The sequence below is a fragment of the Rhinolophus ferrumequinum genome, chromosome 27 (assembly GCF_004115265.2).
Source record: "Rhinolophus ferrumequinum isolate MPI-CBG mRhiFer1 chromosome 27, mRhiFer1_v1.p, whole genome shotgun sequence".
NCBI lineage: Eukaryota > Metazoa > Chordata > Mammalia > Chiroptera > Rhinolophidae > Rhinolophus > Rhinolophus ferrumequinum.
This window is the reverse complement of record NC_046310.1, coordinates 23,488,588-23,506,452: the sequence shown is the minus strand read 5'-3', so window position 1 is coordinate 23,506,452 and position 17,865 is coordinate 23,488,588. Positions and strand designations below refer to the sequence as shown.

The window sequence follows — 17,865 nt, the reverse complement described above, 5'->3', positions numbered from 1 at the left end:
CCTCGCTCACTGGTCCGTCAGCTGCGCTGGGCCCTGTCTGTGAGCCTGGATGGTGATGGCTGTCAGAACGCTGAGTCCTCGCTCAGCCATCTCCTCGCCTGGCTTGTAAGCCCAGCAGAGCAATGGTCTTCTCTCCATGAATCAAGGCAGCGGGCAGCTGTCTGGGATCGAGCCCCTCTCAGAGTTCTCCCCATGCTCTGCTACCATCTTCTGTGCGTGGAGAGTTGACGCTATTTTTCGTAAGTGGTTTTTGAAATATCAGTGGTCCTGCCCCTAGAATCTAGGATGGCATTGAAACCCTTTCTTCTACAGGTGTTTCCTCGTCCCACTCTCAGGTTGCTGAATTCTTGGATCTGCTCTTTCCTTCTGCTAGTCTCTTAGATGGCGTGGAGACGAGAACTTCCACATGGTAGAAAAAAATGAACTCTAAAAATGGCCTCATGGAGAAAATGTAGAGATAGTTAATTCAATTTGTACCGTATCCAACATGTGTTGATGTACCCACGGAAAGACTGCCCACCTGATCATGGAGACAATCCAGTTTGGGGCGAATTTTTAAAAAATATGTTTCAATGATTTTTCTTCAAGTATCTACCCTCCCCCTCAAAAAAAATGTGTCTGGTGACGTCTTTCTTTTTCTAAGCAAGTGACAGCTGCCTCAGCTAGTGCCCTGGGCTCTCTTTAGATCAGGTGATCCCAGAATTACCTTCGCCTGGAACCATCACTTCCAAACCTAACATGCGCAGAAGGGATAATCATGACATTAGATTCCTGTGCAACATTTTCCTCAGTGGACTACAGCAATAGGTTGAAGAGTTTTAATAGAAAGATGTTTACAAATAATAGTGATAAAGAAAACAATCCCACCCCTACCTATAGTTGTTTAAAAAAAAAAAGTGGGTATAGGAATGGTCTGTCTCAACCCACAAATATAATAACACTGCGTTTTTTCCTGTTTTAGGGAATGCTGTCGATTTTTTGGAGACAATGGCTTGACTTTGAAGGTGTTTTTTACCAAGGCAGCCCCTTTTGGTGTTCTTTGGACACTCACAAACTACCTGTACTTACATGCAATAAAGAAAATAAACACTACGGACGTCTCCGTGCTCTTCTGCTGCAACAAAGCTTTTGTGTTCTTGCTCTCATGGATCGTTCTCAGGGACAGGTTCATGGGAGTGAGGGTAAGTCCCTTATTCTCTGTCTTCCTCCCTCACTCATGTCAACCAAAACCTGCCCATTGGCTTGCTTAGCTCCATGCACTGGACCATAAGCCGAAGCTGCTGACCACTTTCCTTCTGATTTGCAGCAGAAAAGGAGCCCGGCAGAGGGCCCGGTTCTTGGTGTGCCTTGCAAACCTTCTTGCTTGCAAACCATACTAGACAAGCATTCATTAAAGCACCTTTCATTTCAAGCATGTCAACAAGCATTCCCTAAAGTGTGTGCCAGTCGAGGACCCAGTCTGGGGACGGTGACGTGCTCCCCTTTCTGCATGCTCATGCCTCTCTCATGAGCAGTCGTGCCCTGCAGCCTGAAGCTGTGCAAACACTGTCACTCTCTGCGCAGGTTGTATCCAAAAGCCAGAGGGTCGTCCTACATCCACAGGTGCAGTCCTGGCAGCCTTCTTCTGGACCATGTGTACAAAGACGAAGTGGGCCAGGCACACTTGTGCTAAATCCAAACTATGGAGGGACGGTTTCACTTCCTTCATGTCCCAGAGAAAGGAGGAGTGAAATTATCCCCCTTGAATTATCTCTTATTACAACCAAGACTTAGTGAATTCCATTAAAATTGGGTCAGATGTAGCTAGTCGGATTTCATCACAGTTGTATGAAATATTATAAATGCACTTTGAAATATCAGCTGAACTGTAGAGGGACTCGCCCTGAATAAAAGGACCAGGGGACATTTAGTGTTGGCAGAACCTGGTGGCTTCTGCTTGTCTCCCTCTGGTGGCCAGGAGCTGCTACTGCCCCATCATCACCTAGACACAAACAAGGACAAAAAGATTCCACCACACGGCTATTCTCTTGTAGTCAGAGCGCGTCTCAGTCCTTCCTGTCCTCTGGCCAGGAAGCGAAGAGCCCTTTGGATGGGCAGTCCTGGTAGAGCAAACCATGCTGGCTCCCGGCAAGGGGCCGACTCCAGGCCCTCCCTCTACTGTGTCCTTCCCTCAGTGTCCTGGGAAGAGTGACATCACCTAGTGGCAGATTTACACCCACCTCAGACACCAGTGAGGACATGAGTCAACTGCTGAGCTGCATTTTTAGCTTGCAGTGGGGGGGAATTTTGTTTTGAGGCTTAGTGTTAATTTTGGAATAGAAACTGCTGCCCGGAAAAGCTCTCTGCAAGTAAATGATCTGATGCATATTCACAAAGGACGCAGGAACTTCCGGGGGTAATCCAGACAGCCTGCCTGCTGGGCACCAACCATGCAGGGTTCTCGACCATTGCCACCGCTCTCTCTCGTGCCCTTCGTGACTTTATTTTGATGCAAAGAATCAAAGGAATTCATGGAACTTCCTGGCGTGATTCTGATGTTCAAACCAAATTCCAAATGAGACCCTGTTGTTGGGAAGAGAAGCTTCAAGGTTAATTCTGCATGTGAGCAGAAAAAAAACCACAAAATCTCTGTGGTTAAGAGCAGGAGGTGCAAAAATACTTGAAGCCCTCCTAGATGCGTAGAGAACATCATGGCTCCCCCAGATCTTTCCTTTGTCGCTATTCGTGGCTAAGAGTGTTTTTCCCTAACATCCTTGAACTGCTCCAGGCCAGCCATCCTGGCCACTTGGTCAGTTTGATCTGTGCTGACTGCTGAAGACTGGACAGAGTTTTGTTCCAGCACTGGAACAAAGGTCTAAGGAGCCAGTGTTGGGATGGAATTTTGGTCTCTAATAACCATCCCTCCATTTGACCTGTCATTTAAGAGCTTCCCACTCTCAGTTGTGGTGGCCTTCCCTCTTCTCATTTTCAAGAGTTCAGAGAGCTAGCAAAGTCTGTGAGATACCAGCAGCTGGCCAGAGGGTCTGGAAGTTTCCGCCTGATAAGCAGATGGAGAGTTATACCATCTCTAATGCACACAGGTTCTCTTAGGCTTCTCTCAGGTGCTGGGTGAGCTAGCACCTTCCACTGAGTGATCTCCAAGGGTGGGAACTAACACTGCCCCCTGTCCTGGAGGGCTGAACGCGCAAGCTCAAGTCATCAGACATGGAGAGCACGATGGAGCCTGAGCACGGTGTTTGTGGAACAGACTGCAGCGAGACTTGTGTCATTAAGACAGTTAATCCCTGTCTTAGATCCATTATCAGCCCTCAGGTCACAAGGGCTACAGTTCCTGGAAAGCATCACCAGGTCCAGGTCACGCGGACTGACCAGAAAGAAGCAAATGCGTCTTGCGAGGCTTGGGCAGTCCCGGCATTTATGGCCCCAGAGGTGACTTGAAAGGAGCCCGAGCTGGCCCCTTGTGTCACCTTGCGACTGTGCTTAGACATGCTTTTCATGTTTCCTGGCTCTTCAGATGCAGAGGTTCTAGCACAACTGGGGGGGGGGAGGTGTTCTAGTCTAGAGTCAAGTTTGAGTCTTGGCTCCACTCAAAAAGCTGTTGGACCTCGAGTTACTTAATGTCTCTGAGCCTCAGTTACCTCATTTCAAAATAGACTATTAGTACTCACCTCCTAGAACAGATGTGAGAATAAAGTAGGATGATGCGTGTCGAGCCCATAAAACTCCATAAGTGTTATCTTTGTCTCAATTAGAGGAGTTAGATGGATCAGCCTGATTTAATTCTTATGTTGACAGACTCAGAAACTGACCAGCATTTAGGGAAGCACTTTTGTGTAGCAAAAGCAGCATCAGAATTAGAGCAAGTAGGACTGTGGGCCATGAGGTACGGCCCTTCCTAAAGCCGAAGCCCACCCAGCTGTGGTCAGCAGCTGGATGAAGAAAGAGGTGACTGGGTGGGCCTCTCCTCAGCCCACATAGCAGGGGAAACGGAAATGGATGTCTGGCCATTCCATGACTGTCCGTAACTGTCCACTACAGCTCGGGCTTTCAAAGCAGGAGGGACTGATGAAGGAGTGAGAAGACAACATAGAGGTCATCCACGTGGCCCTTGGACCCCAGCACCACAGTCCTGGGACCTGGGCTTTTTCGAGGACCCATTCGATCTCAGTCAGATTTCAGCTGATGTTCGGTATTTCACAGGGGCCGCCCTTGTACCCTAACTCCAGCTTCTGATCCTGAGTCCCTTTTGTTAGGGAGGCTGTTCCCTGCCACCAAGCATAGCACAGCCCTTTTCCAGTCTCTGAAATAAGAGGGACGAACTAGAGGATCTCCAAATTCCCTCCAAATGCTAATATTCTTTGAGTTGGTAAGAACAGTCTAAGAGTTGGGAGGGAAAAGTGTTAAGGGAAGTGTATTTAAAAATAAGTCTGTTCTTTCCCTTTTTCATTTTCCAAAACTGTGTCACAAATGGGTCTCTGTGCAGCCTGTCACATGTTTAGCAAGAGTAGGGAGCTGCGCTAGTCGGGGAGGTGACCAGACATCGCTGAGCGCTGCCCCCAACGTCCTTGTTCCCTCCTCGGCGCTCGGGGGCTTGGCTCCCCTCCCCACGCAGCCTACCATCTGACAGGGAGCCTGCCATGGGGGGACGCGGTGTACGCTGAGTCACTGGGGCTCCGAATCCCAGCCCCAGGGACGGGCAGGGTGTGGTGGTGGAGCCCCACACCAGGTGAGGCCACCACTGCGAGGTTAAATGGCAACACGCTGGCCGGAGCGTCTCCCACGCCGCTGTTTCCTCCTCCTCTCCAGCTAATTTCTCCCCAGCTGAAGTAGAGACAGCCGCTCTCACCTCTTGGTCTCAATGCCGCTGTTCCCCTCTGTCTGGATCCCTGAGGCCTTCTTTTAGGAGAGTTCAGTGGGCTGGTGGGAGCAACAGGCAAGTCCCTTGTCTTTACTTCTTCCTCAGACCTAGGGATGCCCAGATCTAGACGGTGAGGGACATGTGGAACCACAGGACGAGTGTGACCGGCCTTCCTGGAGAGCTCATCTTAGTGCGGGAACCCCAGATAAATTACGGTGTAAAATGTAAACTACACACTTATTTTTTAAAGATAGACTGGCATCATCAAAGGAATGTCAGGCTTCAGGAGGGCCCCTCAGGCTGTGCCCCGCAAACCCGTAGGGTACATTTCAACTCTGCTCTGCTCCTAGGGGTACTGAGAGTGAGGTCGAGCTGCCAGCTCACCCTCAGGGCTGGGGTCCCAACAGGGCTGCCGATGCCCAGAGAATAGCTGCCCCCCAGCCGATTGGTCAATCCTGTGACTTGTGGCTGGAACACCCCCTCCCCCACCCCGCAAGGCATGAAATGGGCGTCACTGTCCTTCGGTGCCACCTGTCAGAATGAGCTCGCAGGGACTGGTCTCCTCAGATGTTGGCCGGAAGGCCAGTGGTCACCCGCACTCTCTGTTTCTTGCCCCTTCCCTCAGGTCTTGGGTACAGCACGGCTCAGGCAGGAGCTTTTACCGGTAGTTGTTTGTTATTGAATCAGTAGAGAAGGGAGGAGAAGAGGTTGGAAGTCTGCGTTGTAGAAAGAACTCCAGGAAAAAATAACCCTTCTTCTCCTTCATTTCCTCAAACTTCAGCCCTAAGTGTGGAAAGACTCAGGGACGTTTGGAAAGCCACCGAGTCATCTGAAATTTAGGAACTTTCTTCCCTCCGTTTGTCTGTCTCTTCTTTTCCTGATGCTTTTTCTCTCTGTTGACGGCTGATGCCTCGCCAGACTGAACCGTCCGAGCAGCGTCTCTGCAGGACTTGTGTCATCTGGAGCAGACATCGGCGCTTGCCCTGCCTGCTTCCTCACTCGTCCTTTCTTGCTCTCTTGGGGAAAATCGCTCATTGTCTTGCTATCTGTTTCTTGGTCCTGATGAACAGTAGTACACAGTACACACAGCATTTGAACGTGAAACCCGTTCATCGTGTGAGGAAGAAGGATGCTGCTGAGTACAGGTGGATCACTAAGCAGGAAGGACAGCAGACAGGTTAGGGCCTCCCTAGTAAGTGCGACCGACCACCTGCTCTCTCTGGGGCCTCGGCGTGGTGGGTGGGTGTATCATTATGTGAGATCCCTGCAGGAGGAATACACTGGAAGAAGCATGTAAGTCACACTGGGTGACATGCATTCGTATTTGCTGACCAAAAACTTAGACATTTAAACCACGAAAGAAACCTCAATTCAAATCTCAGCCGTACAGTTCGCAGTGGCTTATTATGTGAATGGTACTTTCCTATTTACATATATAAAGGCTGACTTTGCAAACAAACAGACCTGAAATTTGTCTCCCTGCTCTGTGACTTTGGGCAAGTTACTTAACTTCTCTGAGCCTGTTTTCATGTCTATAAAATGAAGTGAATGATAATATCTACCTATCTTGAGGATTAAATGAGAAAATACATAGAAAACACTATTCCTGGGACCAACAGTGAATGTTAGCCATCTGATGTTGTAGGTAGCCGAGGTCGCTTCTGAAGGATCCATAGATAGAACACTCCATCGGTCCAGGAGTAGAAACATGTATTGCACACATTTGTTCTGCCCTTCCCATGCTCTACTACAGCACCCGCTCCCCTGGTCCCAGCGACACTGATGTAGCTCCATGAACCCCTCAGATTAGAACGGGTACATAGGCTCCGAGCTAACACGTTTGTTGTTTGGGCAATGGTATCCCCAGCACGTACCCGTGCATGCCAACAGCCGATAGCTTTCTTTGCACAGTGGTAATGTGTGCATCTCCCTGGCACTCCCATTGAACTTGGGAAGTTGCATCTGGACAAGAGAAGGATTGTGGGGGGCTGTGGCAAGAGCCCAGCAGCAGCTAAGAAAAAGAACTGTACCTCCAGGGTTAGGACACGGTCTGTGGCCCTGAGGGGCGGGTGACACACACTCTGTCCTCCCGCTGGTGTGCACAATGGGGCTTAGCGCAGCGGTCCTCACTGTGCCCTGGCTGTTGAGATATGAAATACATAAAAGCAGGATCATGTGAGGTGTTGCAGAGGTTGGAAGGAGCTGAGTGATAATTGCCAGGTGCTGTCCAGCCCTTGTCTACCAGGTCCCGTCATGACCAAACTACCATCATTAGGAGTATGGCCACCTCCTTCTCAAGTTTCTGAGAATTAGGGTGACCAGCCACCATGTGATGCTAAGCCACGGTGCCCTTCCTTGCTGCCACCCCTTTTTGGTTCTTCGGCCGTACGAGGCTTTGCTAATTGTCCCTCTCTAAGCAGGAACAAACATGTAGGTGGGAGCAGCCTTTGCTTACTGTTCTCCAAAGGACTGAAAAGAAGACCCCACTCTCCTCTCACATTACTGAGCTCTCGCGAACATTTCTACCTTGCTGGCCCATCCGATGCCCACCAGCTCCCTGATGGCCATTTCCTTCCTTCCGTCCAGATTGTGGCGGCCATCCTTGCCATCGCTGGGATCGTGATGATGACCTACGCGGACGGCTTCCACAGCCACTCCGTCATCGGCATAGCCCTGGTCGTGGGCTCCGCATCCATGTCTGCTCTCTACAAGGTAAGCCCGGGCGCGGGCTCTCTGCTCTCTGGACGAGCACAGCTGGACGCAGCACGGCTGGCCCGTCACCTTGGGGAACTTGGATGGTGCCTGTCCTTTCAGAGGAGCAGTTGTTCTCACTGTGAGTTAGGCAAACTGAGATTCCCCACAATACATGCAGCTGCCTTTGGCTTTAGTTCTCTAGAACTTTCCATCAGTGGCCAAACACTTGCAGCATTTGGCATAAAAAAGGGTGTGACAGTGGATTGACAGTCAGATTAGTGATTTCACTATTTGGCAAGGACTGGAGAAGGGTCAGGGGCCCTAAATGGCGGGCTCAGTTTTGGTCAGATAATTACCCACCAGATGGACAGGAAGATTTGAATATCTGGTGCCGGTTTGTCAATTAAATCTTTTATCACATGGTTTTTGGAGCCGCCAGTACTCAGCATGAATCCATATACATTTCAAGAGGTGCCTGTAGGCTGATTACATCAAAGCGCAACTACTGTGTCATGGGGACTAGAAAATGTTTCTGGCAAAATGTTGGGAACCATTGGAAAGGATGTCCCAAGGGCAAGTCTGGGCGAGATGATTTTTTATGCCACACTCTGACTCTTCACTCGGTTGCTGCCCTACTCATTCACACCTCCCTCCCTTCCTCTCTCCTGTCTAGAGCCAGAGGGGAGAATGCTGATATGTTCTGGTCTCCAAGTTGGAAACCTGACTGGAGGATTCAGAGAGAAATGAGATTTTTAGTGTTGAGATTTATTGGCCCTCTGTGGATCCAGACAGTAGAACAGAAACAATGAAGTACTATAGAAAGTTACAAGAAAAGGCGTTTTGGCCCAGTTTTTTGGTTTCGGGAAGTGAAATAACTGTACCTTCTTATTCCCTGTCCTCATTTCCCACAGAGAGAGACACACACACCATCTTCCTTCTCTGGAACACGTCTCACCCAGAGGATGTGATGGTCTAGCACCATTCTGAGGCTTCAAAGCCACTATGCAAATGTGGAAAATATTAAGACCACACTCTGCTCTACCCAGTTGGCTGCATGCTGATGAGAAGCCGAGAGCGTGTAGAAACACAATCCACAGTGAACACAGATATTCTGCTTAGAAGTTTATTTCCATCTCCTCCACTGCCTGGTCTTTATCCAGAGGGCCCAGTAGGTGGAAGGCTGAAAGCAATTTATTTCCCTTTCCATGCTTCCTGAACATAGTCCCAGAAATACCTGTGCTCGCTGTCCAAAGCTCAGTGACATCACGACGGACCGTTACTCTCTAGCCACAAAGAGCTGTGAAATGGCTGAGGGAGGAAGAAGGGGAAAAGGAGGAGGGACAACCATGCAGACACTCAAATCAGACCACCAGTTCCCTAACTGTCAGTAGTTCACTAACCACAGGGGCCGGTCGGGGGCCTGCTGCCTCTGTGAGTTCAGCTTCCCGGCCACTCCAGTCACATTTGTCCCTCTCCTTCTGGCCTTTCATGTAATTCAAATATATACAAGCAAGAACAGGGGCCAGAAACCAAAGTCGGGTTCCTTCCACTACAACCCATGCTGTTTCTGTGATGTGCGTGGGGGGACAGAGCAGAGACAAGCTGTGATAATCCATCCACTTTCCACTTACAGAAAATGTCCTGGCAACCAGAGCCCTTTTTCTTGGGGGCAGTGGCTTTCAAAACGTGGAGTAGAAGGTTGGAGCTCCCTGAGAAGGCTCTCTGAGAGGACTGTGTCGTCATGGCAGATTCTTTCTTTTTTTTTTTCAATTATTTTTTTTGGTTATAGTTGGCATTCAGTATTATTTTATATTAGTGTTGGGTGTACAGCATAGAGATTAAACATTTATATGTTTTATGCAGTGATTTTCCCTCCCCCATTAGTCCAGTACCCAGCTGGCACTGTACACAGTTGTTACAACTCATGGCAGGTATTTCCAATTTGTGTGGCTGCCTCCCCTGCAAACACTCTGACGGGAGGTTACGGTGTCATGAATACGACACACAAATCAAGTCCCGTGTGAACCCATGGTTCCTGCCGATGCCTATGTGGCTCGAGAGTAACTGTCCCTCGTGATGTCACTGAACTTTGGACAGGGGCATAGGTCAGATTCCCCGCCCTCCCCTGGAGGCCTAGCTTAGTAGGTGGGATCCACCTGTCACGTGGCTGCCGGTGCTGTGGTCCAGCCCAGCTTTACCGACTGCACTGCTTCATCTCCCCGCCTCTTCCTCTGCAGGTTCTATTCAAGCTCCTCCTGGGCAGTGCAAAGTTTGGGGAAGCCGCCTTATTTTTGTCCATTCTCGGTGTGTTTAACGTCCTCTTCATCACCTGTATTCCTGTCATCCTCTACTTTACCAAAGTGGAATACTGGAGCTCTTTCAATGACATTCCATGGGGAAACCTTTGTGGATTTTCAGTCCTCTTATTGAGTAAGTGGCCCTCGCTCGTCAGAACTCCCAGAAGCAGTGACCAAGGAGCAGGACGGTGCAGTTCCTGGGTACCTTTGGAAACCTGTGCCCTGCAGCTGGAAAGCAGTCTCCTTTGATCCTTACCTTCCCCGTGCTTCTCAACATCGTCGTGTTTCACAAAGGAAAGGCTTTGTGGCCATGACAATGCATTGCAACTCCAGAACCACAGTTGCTGCAGTGGTGGCTGTGGTACCGCTGCTCTGAGTAGTGACCCAACGTCCCAGAGGCTGTGTGTTACCTACTGATGACAGCACACTCGGGGGCTGGTGAGAAGCCGGGAAACTGTAGGTGCCGAGCTCTAAAACGTTGCCTGATCAGTGTCAGCGTTCAATAAATGTTATCAGATATCGTTAGCAATGTCATCGTTATCACCTTAATTGATATAAGGCTGGTCCGAGGCAGAAAGGCAGCCTAGGAGGTGCTCACCCAGTTTCCATGGAAAAGTGCAAATCCCACTGTCAGCCCAGAATTGTCACTGGCAACAGAGGAAAGAAAAGTTACTAGGATGAGTAGGAGGCCCTGTCCTTTTCTAGTGCCTTCTCACTGGCTACCTTTTCCGAATTTATTTTCCCTCCTTCAAAGCTCAGGGAGGAGAGGAGAGCTGAGTCTTCAGGATGTCTGTCCTTCATCCCCAAGTCCTGGAGCCCTTGCAGGAACCCCACGTTCACTGAGTCAGAGCAAAGGGCAGGGGGGCTGGAGTCAGATGGACCACGGAGGAGGTACAGTCCAGGGTCGGTCATGAGTGACACCACTTTTCATTCTTTATTTCAGCATTCAATATTGTATTAAATTTTGGAATTGCTGTTACATACCCCACTCTGATGTCTCTTGGAATCGTCCTCAGTGTACCTGTGAATGCAGGTAAGCCTATGTGACTTTCTATATGTGCTTGTAAACACACATGCACACACACACACACACTCACCAACACACACATGCATACGTGTACACACACGCTCACATATATTCTCACCGTGCCTGGTGTAGAATGTATGTTTAACTTTCTGTATAAAAAGAAAGCTCTCCGGTCAAATGTTGATGTTCGTTATATACGCAATCTTTTCTCCATAATGGATTGATTTTCACTTACCACACCAACACACAGAAAGTCTAAAGGCATCTCGATTCTTACTGGTGTGGGCACCAGAGATGACTATTATTAATAGTATTAATACGCACAGAAAAACATGTGGCAGAAAAAAATTTTCATTTTTGTAAAGTGACTTTCTAGGGCAGAAAATTTGCTCAGGGTGTGACAGGTACATCGCAGAGACGTGTTTATAAACAGAATAAGCGTAAACGTTATTCTCCACCTCTCTGAAGAGAGAGCGAGCCCTTTCCCAGTTACTGGGGACCTTTGTTTTCCACAGGGTACTTGCCGCTCACTCAGTCGGCAGCTCTTCTGAAGAATTGTCATCACCTGCCAGTCACCTTTTTCTTTTCCTGGCTCATTCTGGTGTGAATATAGGTTTTCCTTTCGAATTCCCCTGCCTTACACCCAACCTCCTGTGTCGAACCTGTTCTCAGCCAGAGAAGGGTTTGCAAATCACTGTCCCCGTAGAACTTACCCCTGGGTGCTGGCACTTTCAGGACATTAGAGCTTTAGTTTCCCTGGGAATGGCAAGCCCTTAGCCTGGTCAGTATGGTGCTAGTACTCATGGAAGCACAAACAAAGCTGCTCTCCATTTCCTAAGCCTTTTCCGGTGGTTCGTTTCCTCCCTCTTCCTGTCCCACATGATCTGTACATCGCATCGGTCTGTGTATGCCTCACCTGGCCCGGACTCTCCTGGAGTGCCTCCGGGCCGCATGGAAGAAGAGGCCTGGCTGGGCATCAGGAGACAGGCTTGGGCCCTGCACCACCTCTGCCCACGTGGAGGACGATGGTCCCAACTCATCACCTCTCTGGGCCGTAGCTTGTCTCCCCTAAAAGCGAAGGTTGTACCTCCTTTATTACCTTGGTTGATGTGAGAACGAAGTGAAATAATCTATGAGCAGCACTTCAAAACGCAGAAAGCCCTTGAGCCTCTGGAGCACTTGGTAAGAAGTGGTCCGGCCTGTCAGTCTCCAGACACCACAGGCTTCTGCAAAAGAACTTATCAACTTCACGCCCTACGTCTTATCGCCTCTTCACAGGCACACGGTGTTCTCAGTGTGGAAGGCACATTCCAGGCAGCTCTTCTAGAGACTGATCAGAATCACTTCTTCTTACGTACCTGCAACAGAAGAGGTTTAATAATATGTCAAAGGAAGGACTCCCGTGCATTTGTCAAGGAGAAGAGAAGCAAAGGAGTCAGCTGGTAGCTAACGCGTCAGAGCAGAGCCAGTGCTTCTGGCTGTGCCCTGACGTGTGTCTCCAGAGCAGCCCGTGTGTCCTCTAACTGACCACCCACATCTGTTGAATTAACAGAATGTTCTGCCAATATTAAAAATTAAAGTATTTCTGAATTAGAGTAGGATAAAAATGGCACTTAAACTCCACAAAAGGGCTACTAAGAAAGTTTTTTTTTTTTTTAGGTTTAACTTTTACCCCTCTTACTCTTTCTCTGCCCACCCTCTAGACCAAGGGAGCATCAAGGAGTCAGGGCAAGTGGAGGAACATAAGGGGGTGTGACAGAGCCAAGCCTCAAACTGGGCAGCAGAGCACCCCGCCCGCCCCCTGCCCCCTCCCCCCGTCCACTTGTGGAGAGCTGACAGACAGCGGTCCGGCCATTCAGATTTCAAAAGCCACACATTCTGAAGAAAGCAAACCCTTTCTCACAAAATGATATAAGAACAAAGCAATTTGGTGTTAGAAGGCAGGCTGCAAATTGGCTTTGTCTGGTTTAGTTAAGAAAAGAGAAAGAAAGGAAAAAGAAACCTTGACCTCCATAGCACTTTTGATCTTTTGGCTGTGAAGAGAATAATGAGCTGGATTTTTATTAACTGACATGAACCCCGTTCCTCATCCTGATGTGAGTCAGAAATGTGAGTCAGGAATGAGCCCTGAGCCCCACGGGCCTGTAATAAACTTAGTCAGCGATGACACAGGTGGCATTAGAGCCTCACACTAACATCCTGGGGTGGAACTACAATTGGTATTTATTACCTTCAAAAACCCAATTCAAGTTTGGTCTTCCAGACATAATATGTGCATGTTTGGTGAAATACGCTCTTAAATTATAAGAATAAAATATGTCATTGTAGAAAATATGAAAAGTACCAAACATATAAAGCAAGCAATAACTTTTTCATGATGCTGCCCCACCAGAGGTGGCCACAATTAAACTTTGATGTCTATATGTAGATAACAAATCAGTGTCTAAACTAAAGTCAGTCTGGGGACGTGAACACAAGTGCAGGGCCTACCAGAGAAGTGTTATAAAGTGAAATTTGCTACAGGCAGCCCCTGCCTGCCGGAACAGAACCGAGGTGAGGAGGGTTCTGTGTCCAGGAGACGACCGCGTGGCCGCCCTGGAGGACCCACCTGCCCAGGCCCCACCTGGCTTCCCGCTGAGTAACCGGTTCCTGTGTCTCTGCAGTGGTGGATCACTACACCAGTGAGATCGTCTTCAACGGGGTCCGGGTCATTGCCATCATCATCATCGGCCTGGGCTTCCTCCTCCTGCTCTTGCCCGAGGAGTGGGATGTCTGGTTGGTCAAGCTGCTCACCCGCCTCAAGGTGAGGAAGAAGGAGGAGACAGCGGAGGGCGGCGGGGACCTGGGCTCCGGACCTCGGAACAAGAGCCGAAGAGCCCGCCCTTCCTTTGCCCGCTGACAACGTCAGTCTCTAGAACATGTGGGGACACTTGCGTTAATGACTTGGAGGTCTATTCCTGACAGGGAGCCTCAGTCGGCACGGTGTACATACCTGTACAGTTTTGGTAACCTGCGGTAAGTTATACGGACTTATTGGCATGTCCAATTTGCTTGCTCTTTTTCACATCAGACCTTCCACTTAAGGTACCACTTCTACATGAAAGAGAAAAGGAAAACCTCTCAGCTCTTTTTTCAATGAATGTAAAGAAAGTTAAAATTCTCCTTGCCTAGGTTGCTTTGGGTGACAGGCGTTCTTGACGAGGCAGGGCGAATGTTTTGAATCTTAGCAAATTACATCGCACACTGTGATTACTTTTCAGCTATGGTAGGTCATATTTTGTTTTATACCAGAGCTGTACTCTTAATTTTAAGGGATTTCAATGAACCAAAAGATAACTGTAAGTTAATTTGGATGGATAGACAGATGGGATGTGAAGAAGTAAAGCAGAAAAGGCAAATGGGCAGCAAAACTATCGCTAGGACTAGACTGGGGGCGACAGTTGGAGAATGACAGGCTTGACCCAGATGATGGGAGGGAGAAAGGGTCCTGTCTGACCCCAGCCAGCTTGCTCTCAGGTGACTGTGTGAGATCGCGCCAGAGAAATCACAGTGCCTTCTACAGAATTTTCGTCTTTACTTATGTGAAGCGAGGTGACATTATAAGTCACTGGCGCCGTCTTATAACTTAGATGTAGAAATCTTTAAAAACAAATAAAACTATATGTGTGTGTGTACAAAAATGACAGCGCGGGTGACCAGGTAAGGGAACATGGCTCGCGGTGTGTGACGTGCATACGAGGCAGACTATGCAGAAGGTCAACTGCTGTTTGCTTTTACTTCATGACCAAGACCGGAAAATTATTTACTGAATCTGTACATCTTTTTATGAAACTTCTAAGCACCAGGCTGTTTACTTACACAATTTATGTCTGCCAGAAAATTCTATCTGTGATAGATCTGTAAAGAGGGACACGGGGGTTAGAGTTTACTATTTTTGAAGTTTACATTGTTACATACGAAATGGAAACCTTATTTTGAAATGTTGTCATAACCCAATGGTGCACTCTGTAACCTTGGAGTCTTTCGTTTCATAGGGGTGAGGGGCATTCATGACCTGAACTTTTTAGCAAATTATTACTCTCAGTTTCCATTACCTGTTTGGCCAAACAGATAAATAAACTATTTAAAAAAGAAGCATTTAGTGCTGTCTTGCTGACCATTGGCTCCGTTCCCACTACACTAGTTCCGACTTTCCGGTTAGCCTTACATTTTTCTCTTCACAAGTCCCACCTTCCTGCACCCAACCACCTCAAGGGCAAAACATTCTTCTTGTAAAGACAGATTTGACTTTCACAAGAATGAAATGCAGAACAATCAGCCCTCGTAGAAAATAAGTCTTGAGGCAACATTTCCTTCCACGCCACTCCATGTCCTCTTTCTCCCTCCAGGAACCTGTCCCTCCTCGGCTCTGGGCATTGTTTCCGGTTCCTTCTCCTTTCCACAGCTTAGCGTACACTGGTCTCTCATAGCTGCCTCAGAGTGGCAGGCTCAGTCCTTAAATGGACATGGCCTTCCCTCTCGTCTCCCACACCTAACTTCTGCCTTGAGTGTCCTAACCTAATTCTAGCCCTACAGAGAATTTGATTTACCCAGTTTTGGTAACGTCTCCATTGATATTCCAAACAGCTGTGGCCAAGGGCTGTGAGGTCCAATGACTCTCACTGTACAGCTGCAAAGGGCCGGGTTCTCTGAGAAGGGGTGTGAGCAAATATTTCCTTTGTAAGCCATAACATAAAAACTTGGGAAACCCTGCACTCAAGCAGATTTACCTTGGTCTCCCATTGGGCATAAAAAACGATAAAGACCCAAAAGAATGGAAAGCAGGGACTCAAAGAGATAGTTATACACCTATGATCGTAGCAGCATCATTCACAATAGCCAAGAGGTGGAAGCAACCCAAATGTCCATCAAGGGATGATGGGTAACTGGTGGTATTGCCATACAATATCCATAGCATTTTCAAAAATAAGGAGGTAAGAAATGGTATGCCAAACGTTGAGAAATGGTGACAACCAAGGTGTCTTTTTTTTTAACTTTTATTTATTTACGTGTGTTTTTCCAGGACCCATCAGCTTCAAGTCAAGTAGTAGTTGTTTCAATCTAGTTGTGGAGGGCGCAGCTCATAGTGGCCCATGTGAGGATCGAACCGACAACCTTGTTGTTAAGAGCATCCTGCTCGAACCAACTGAGCTAACCGGCCGCCCCAAGTAGTCTTTTATATACACAGGTGACTAGATAGTTGTTTTATTGGGTTGCATTTTTCCATATTATTTATAAGAGGGTTTTTTTTTCCAGTTTCATTGAGATATAATTGACATATAATATTGTATTAGTTTAAGGTGTGAACAGAATGATTTGATGCTTGTATATATTGCAAAATGATCACCACAATAAGGTTAGTTAACATCCATCACTACACAGTTACAATTTTTTTGTGTGACTTTTAAGATTTACTCTCTTAACAACTTTCAAAAACACAGTACAGTATTGTTAAGTATAGTCGCCATGCTGTATATGACATCTCTATAACTTATTTATCTTATAACTAGAAGTTTGTGCCTTTTGACCACCTTCACACATTTCCCACCCTCAACTCCCACCCCCTGCCTCCAGCAACCACTAATCTGTTTTCTGTATCTATGAGTTTGGCTTTTTTAGATTCCACATATAAGTGAAATCAAAGGGTATTTATCTTTCTCTGTCTGACTTATTTCACTTAGCATAATGCCTTCTAGGTCCATCCATGTTGTCACAAATGGTAAGATTTCATTCTTTTTTTATAACTGAGTAATTCCCATTGTGTGTATACACACACACACACACACACACACACACACCCCACATCTTTATTCATCTCTCGATGGACACTTAGGTTGCTTCCATGTCTTGGCTATTGTAAATAATGCTGTAATGAACATGGGGATGCAGATATCGTTCCAAGATAGTGATTTTGTTTTTTCCAGACATATACCCAAGAGTAAACTTGCTGAATCCTATGGTAGTTTTGTTTTTAATTTGTTGAGGAATCTGCATCGTTTTCTGAAGTGGCTGCACAGTTTATATTCCTGCACTTACTGCATTTTAAAGGCATTTGAACCAACATTTTTAAATTGAGAGGTTTCACGTAAAATAGGGATTTCTGATTTCTCTTGAATAACTTCTCTTGAAAGAAGCTTCCAGCAATATTAGGGCTGCATTTCATAGCAAAAATGAGCTGACCCCTAGCTGTGGCCACAGCCTTCAGCCACACCGTTCAGAAGTGTCTGCATGTGTGTCTGCACTGGCCTTGGTTCATTTGCGTTACTTACCTGGGCTCTGTAGGCCTTTGAGGTTACTCCTCGTGCTGGATGGAGTTTGGGGCACAAGTGCGTAAGATAGAGGGCTAGGCAGATACAGAGGGAGGCATATATGGCCCATATATAAAGAGTGTGTAAAGTGTGACTATCCATCAATGTGTATGGCAGAAGATAAGGCTAGAGAGATTAAGCAGGGCCCAAATCATGAATAAGCCTTTCAAATACCCACCTTTTTCTGATTGACACGTAAACTGACTACATTTAAAAGGCCTATGTGGCCAACAGCCCACGGGAGGGGGCCCTTCTTCACACAGCACCATGGTGGAGCTCCAGGAGGCCGCAGGCAGAGACATCTGTCTAAATATTTCATGAAGAGCAGCACCAAGCACGCTTGCACATGTCAGAGCAGGTGGCGGCAGGCTGCTCCCAGAACCCCAAGTGGGACTGCACATGGGCGCCATACTCATACTGTTAGCTAATGGAATTGAGAGCTGCTTTCAATACAGAGATATGACTGGATCAGTCTAGCAAGCAACAATACAGACAGCAAAGAATCAATAAGAAGAGCACTTCGGTTCCCTGGCCGAGGTCTGGCAGAGCGGGGTTCCCTGTGGATCTCTGATGAAAAGTCAGCAACAGAGAAGTCAAAACTAAAAATAGAAACTCTTTTAACTTTTATGGGAACTCGGAAAT

General features: G+C 47.6%; 1 protein-coding gene across 3 annotated transcripts in view; it reads left to right on the top strand.

The window, feature by feature from the left end:
• The window catches only part of SLC35F3 (solute carrier family 35 member F3), a 284,430-nt gene extending 269,417 nt beyond the window's left edge, over nucleotides 1-15,013 (top strand). For 2 of the 3 annotated variants that reach the window (XM_033099894.1, XM_033099893.1), the window contains exons 4-8: nucleotides 962-1,181; nucleotides 7,445-7,570; nucleotides 9,790-9,982; nucleotides 10,793-10,882; nucleotides 13,540-15,013. In XM_033099894.1, the coding sequence (XP_032955785.1) occupies nucleotides 962-1,181; nucleotides 7,445-7,570; nucleotides 9,790-9,982; nucleotides 10,793-10,882; nucleotides 13,540-13,775 (865 nt within the window). In that variant the 3' untranslated portion in view covers nucleotides 13,776-15,013. The remainder of the gene's footprint in view (nucleotides 1-961; nucleotides 1,182-7,444; nucleotides 7,571-9,789; nucleotides 9,983-10,792; nucleotides 10,883-13,539) is intronic. The other variant, XM_033099895.1, reaches the window with a different exon arrangement.
• The last annotated feature ends 2,852 nt before the right edge of the window (nucleotides 15,014-17,865 follow it).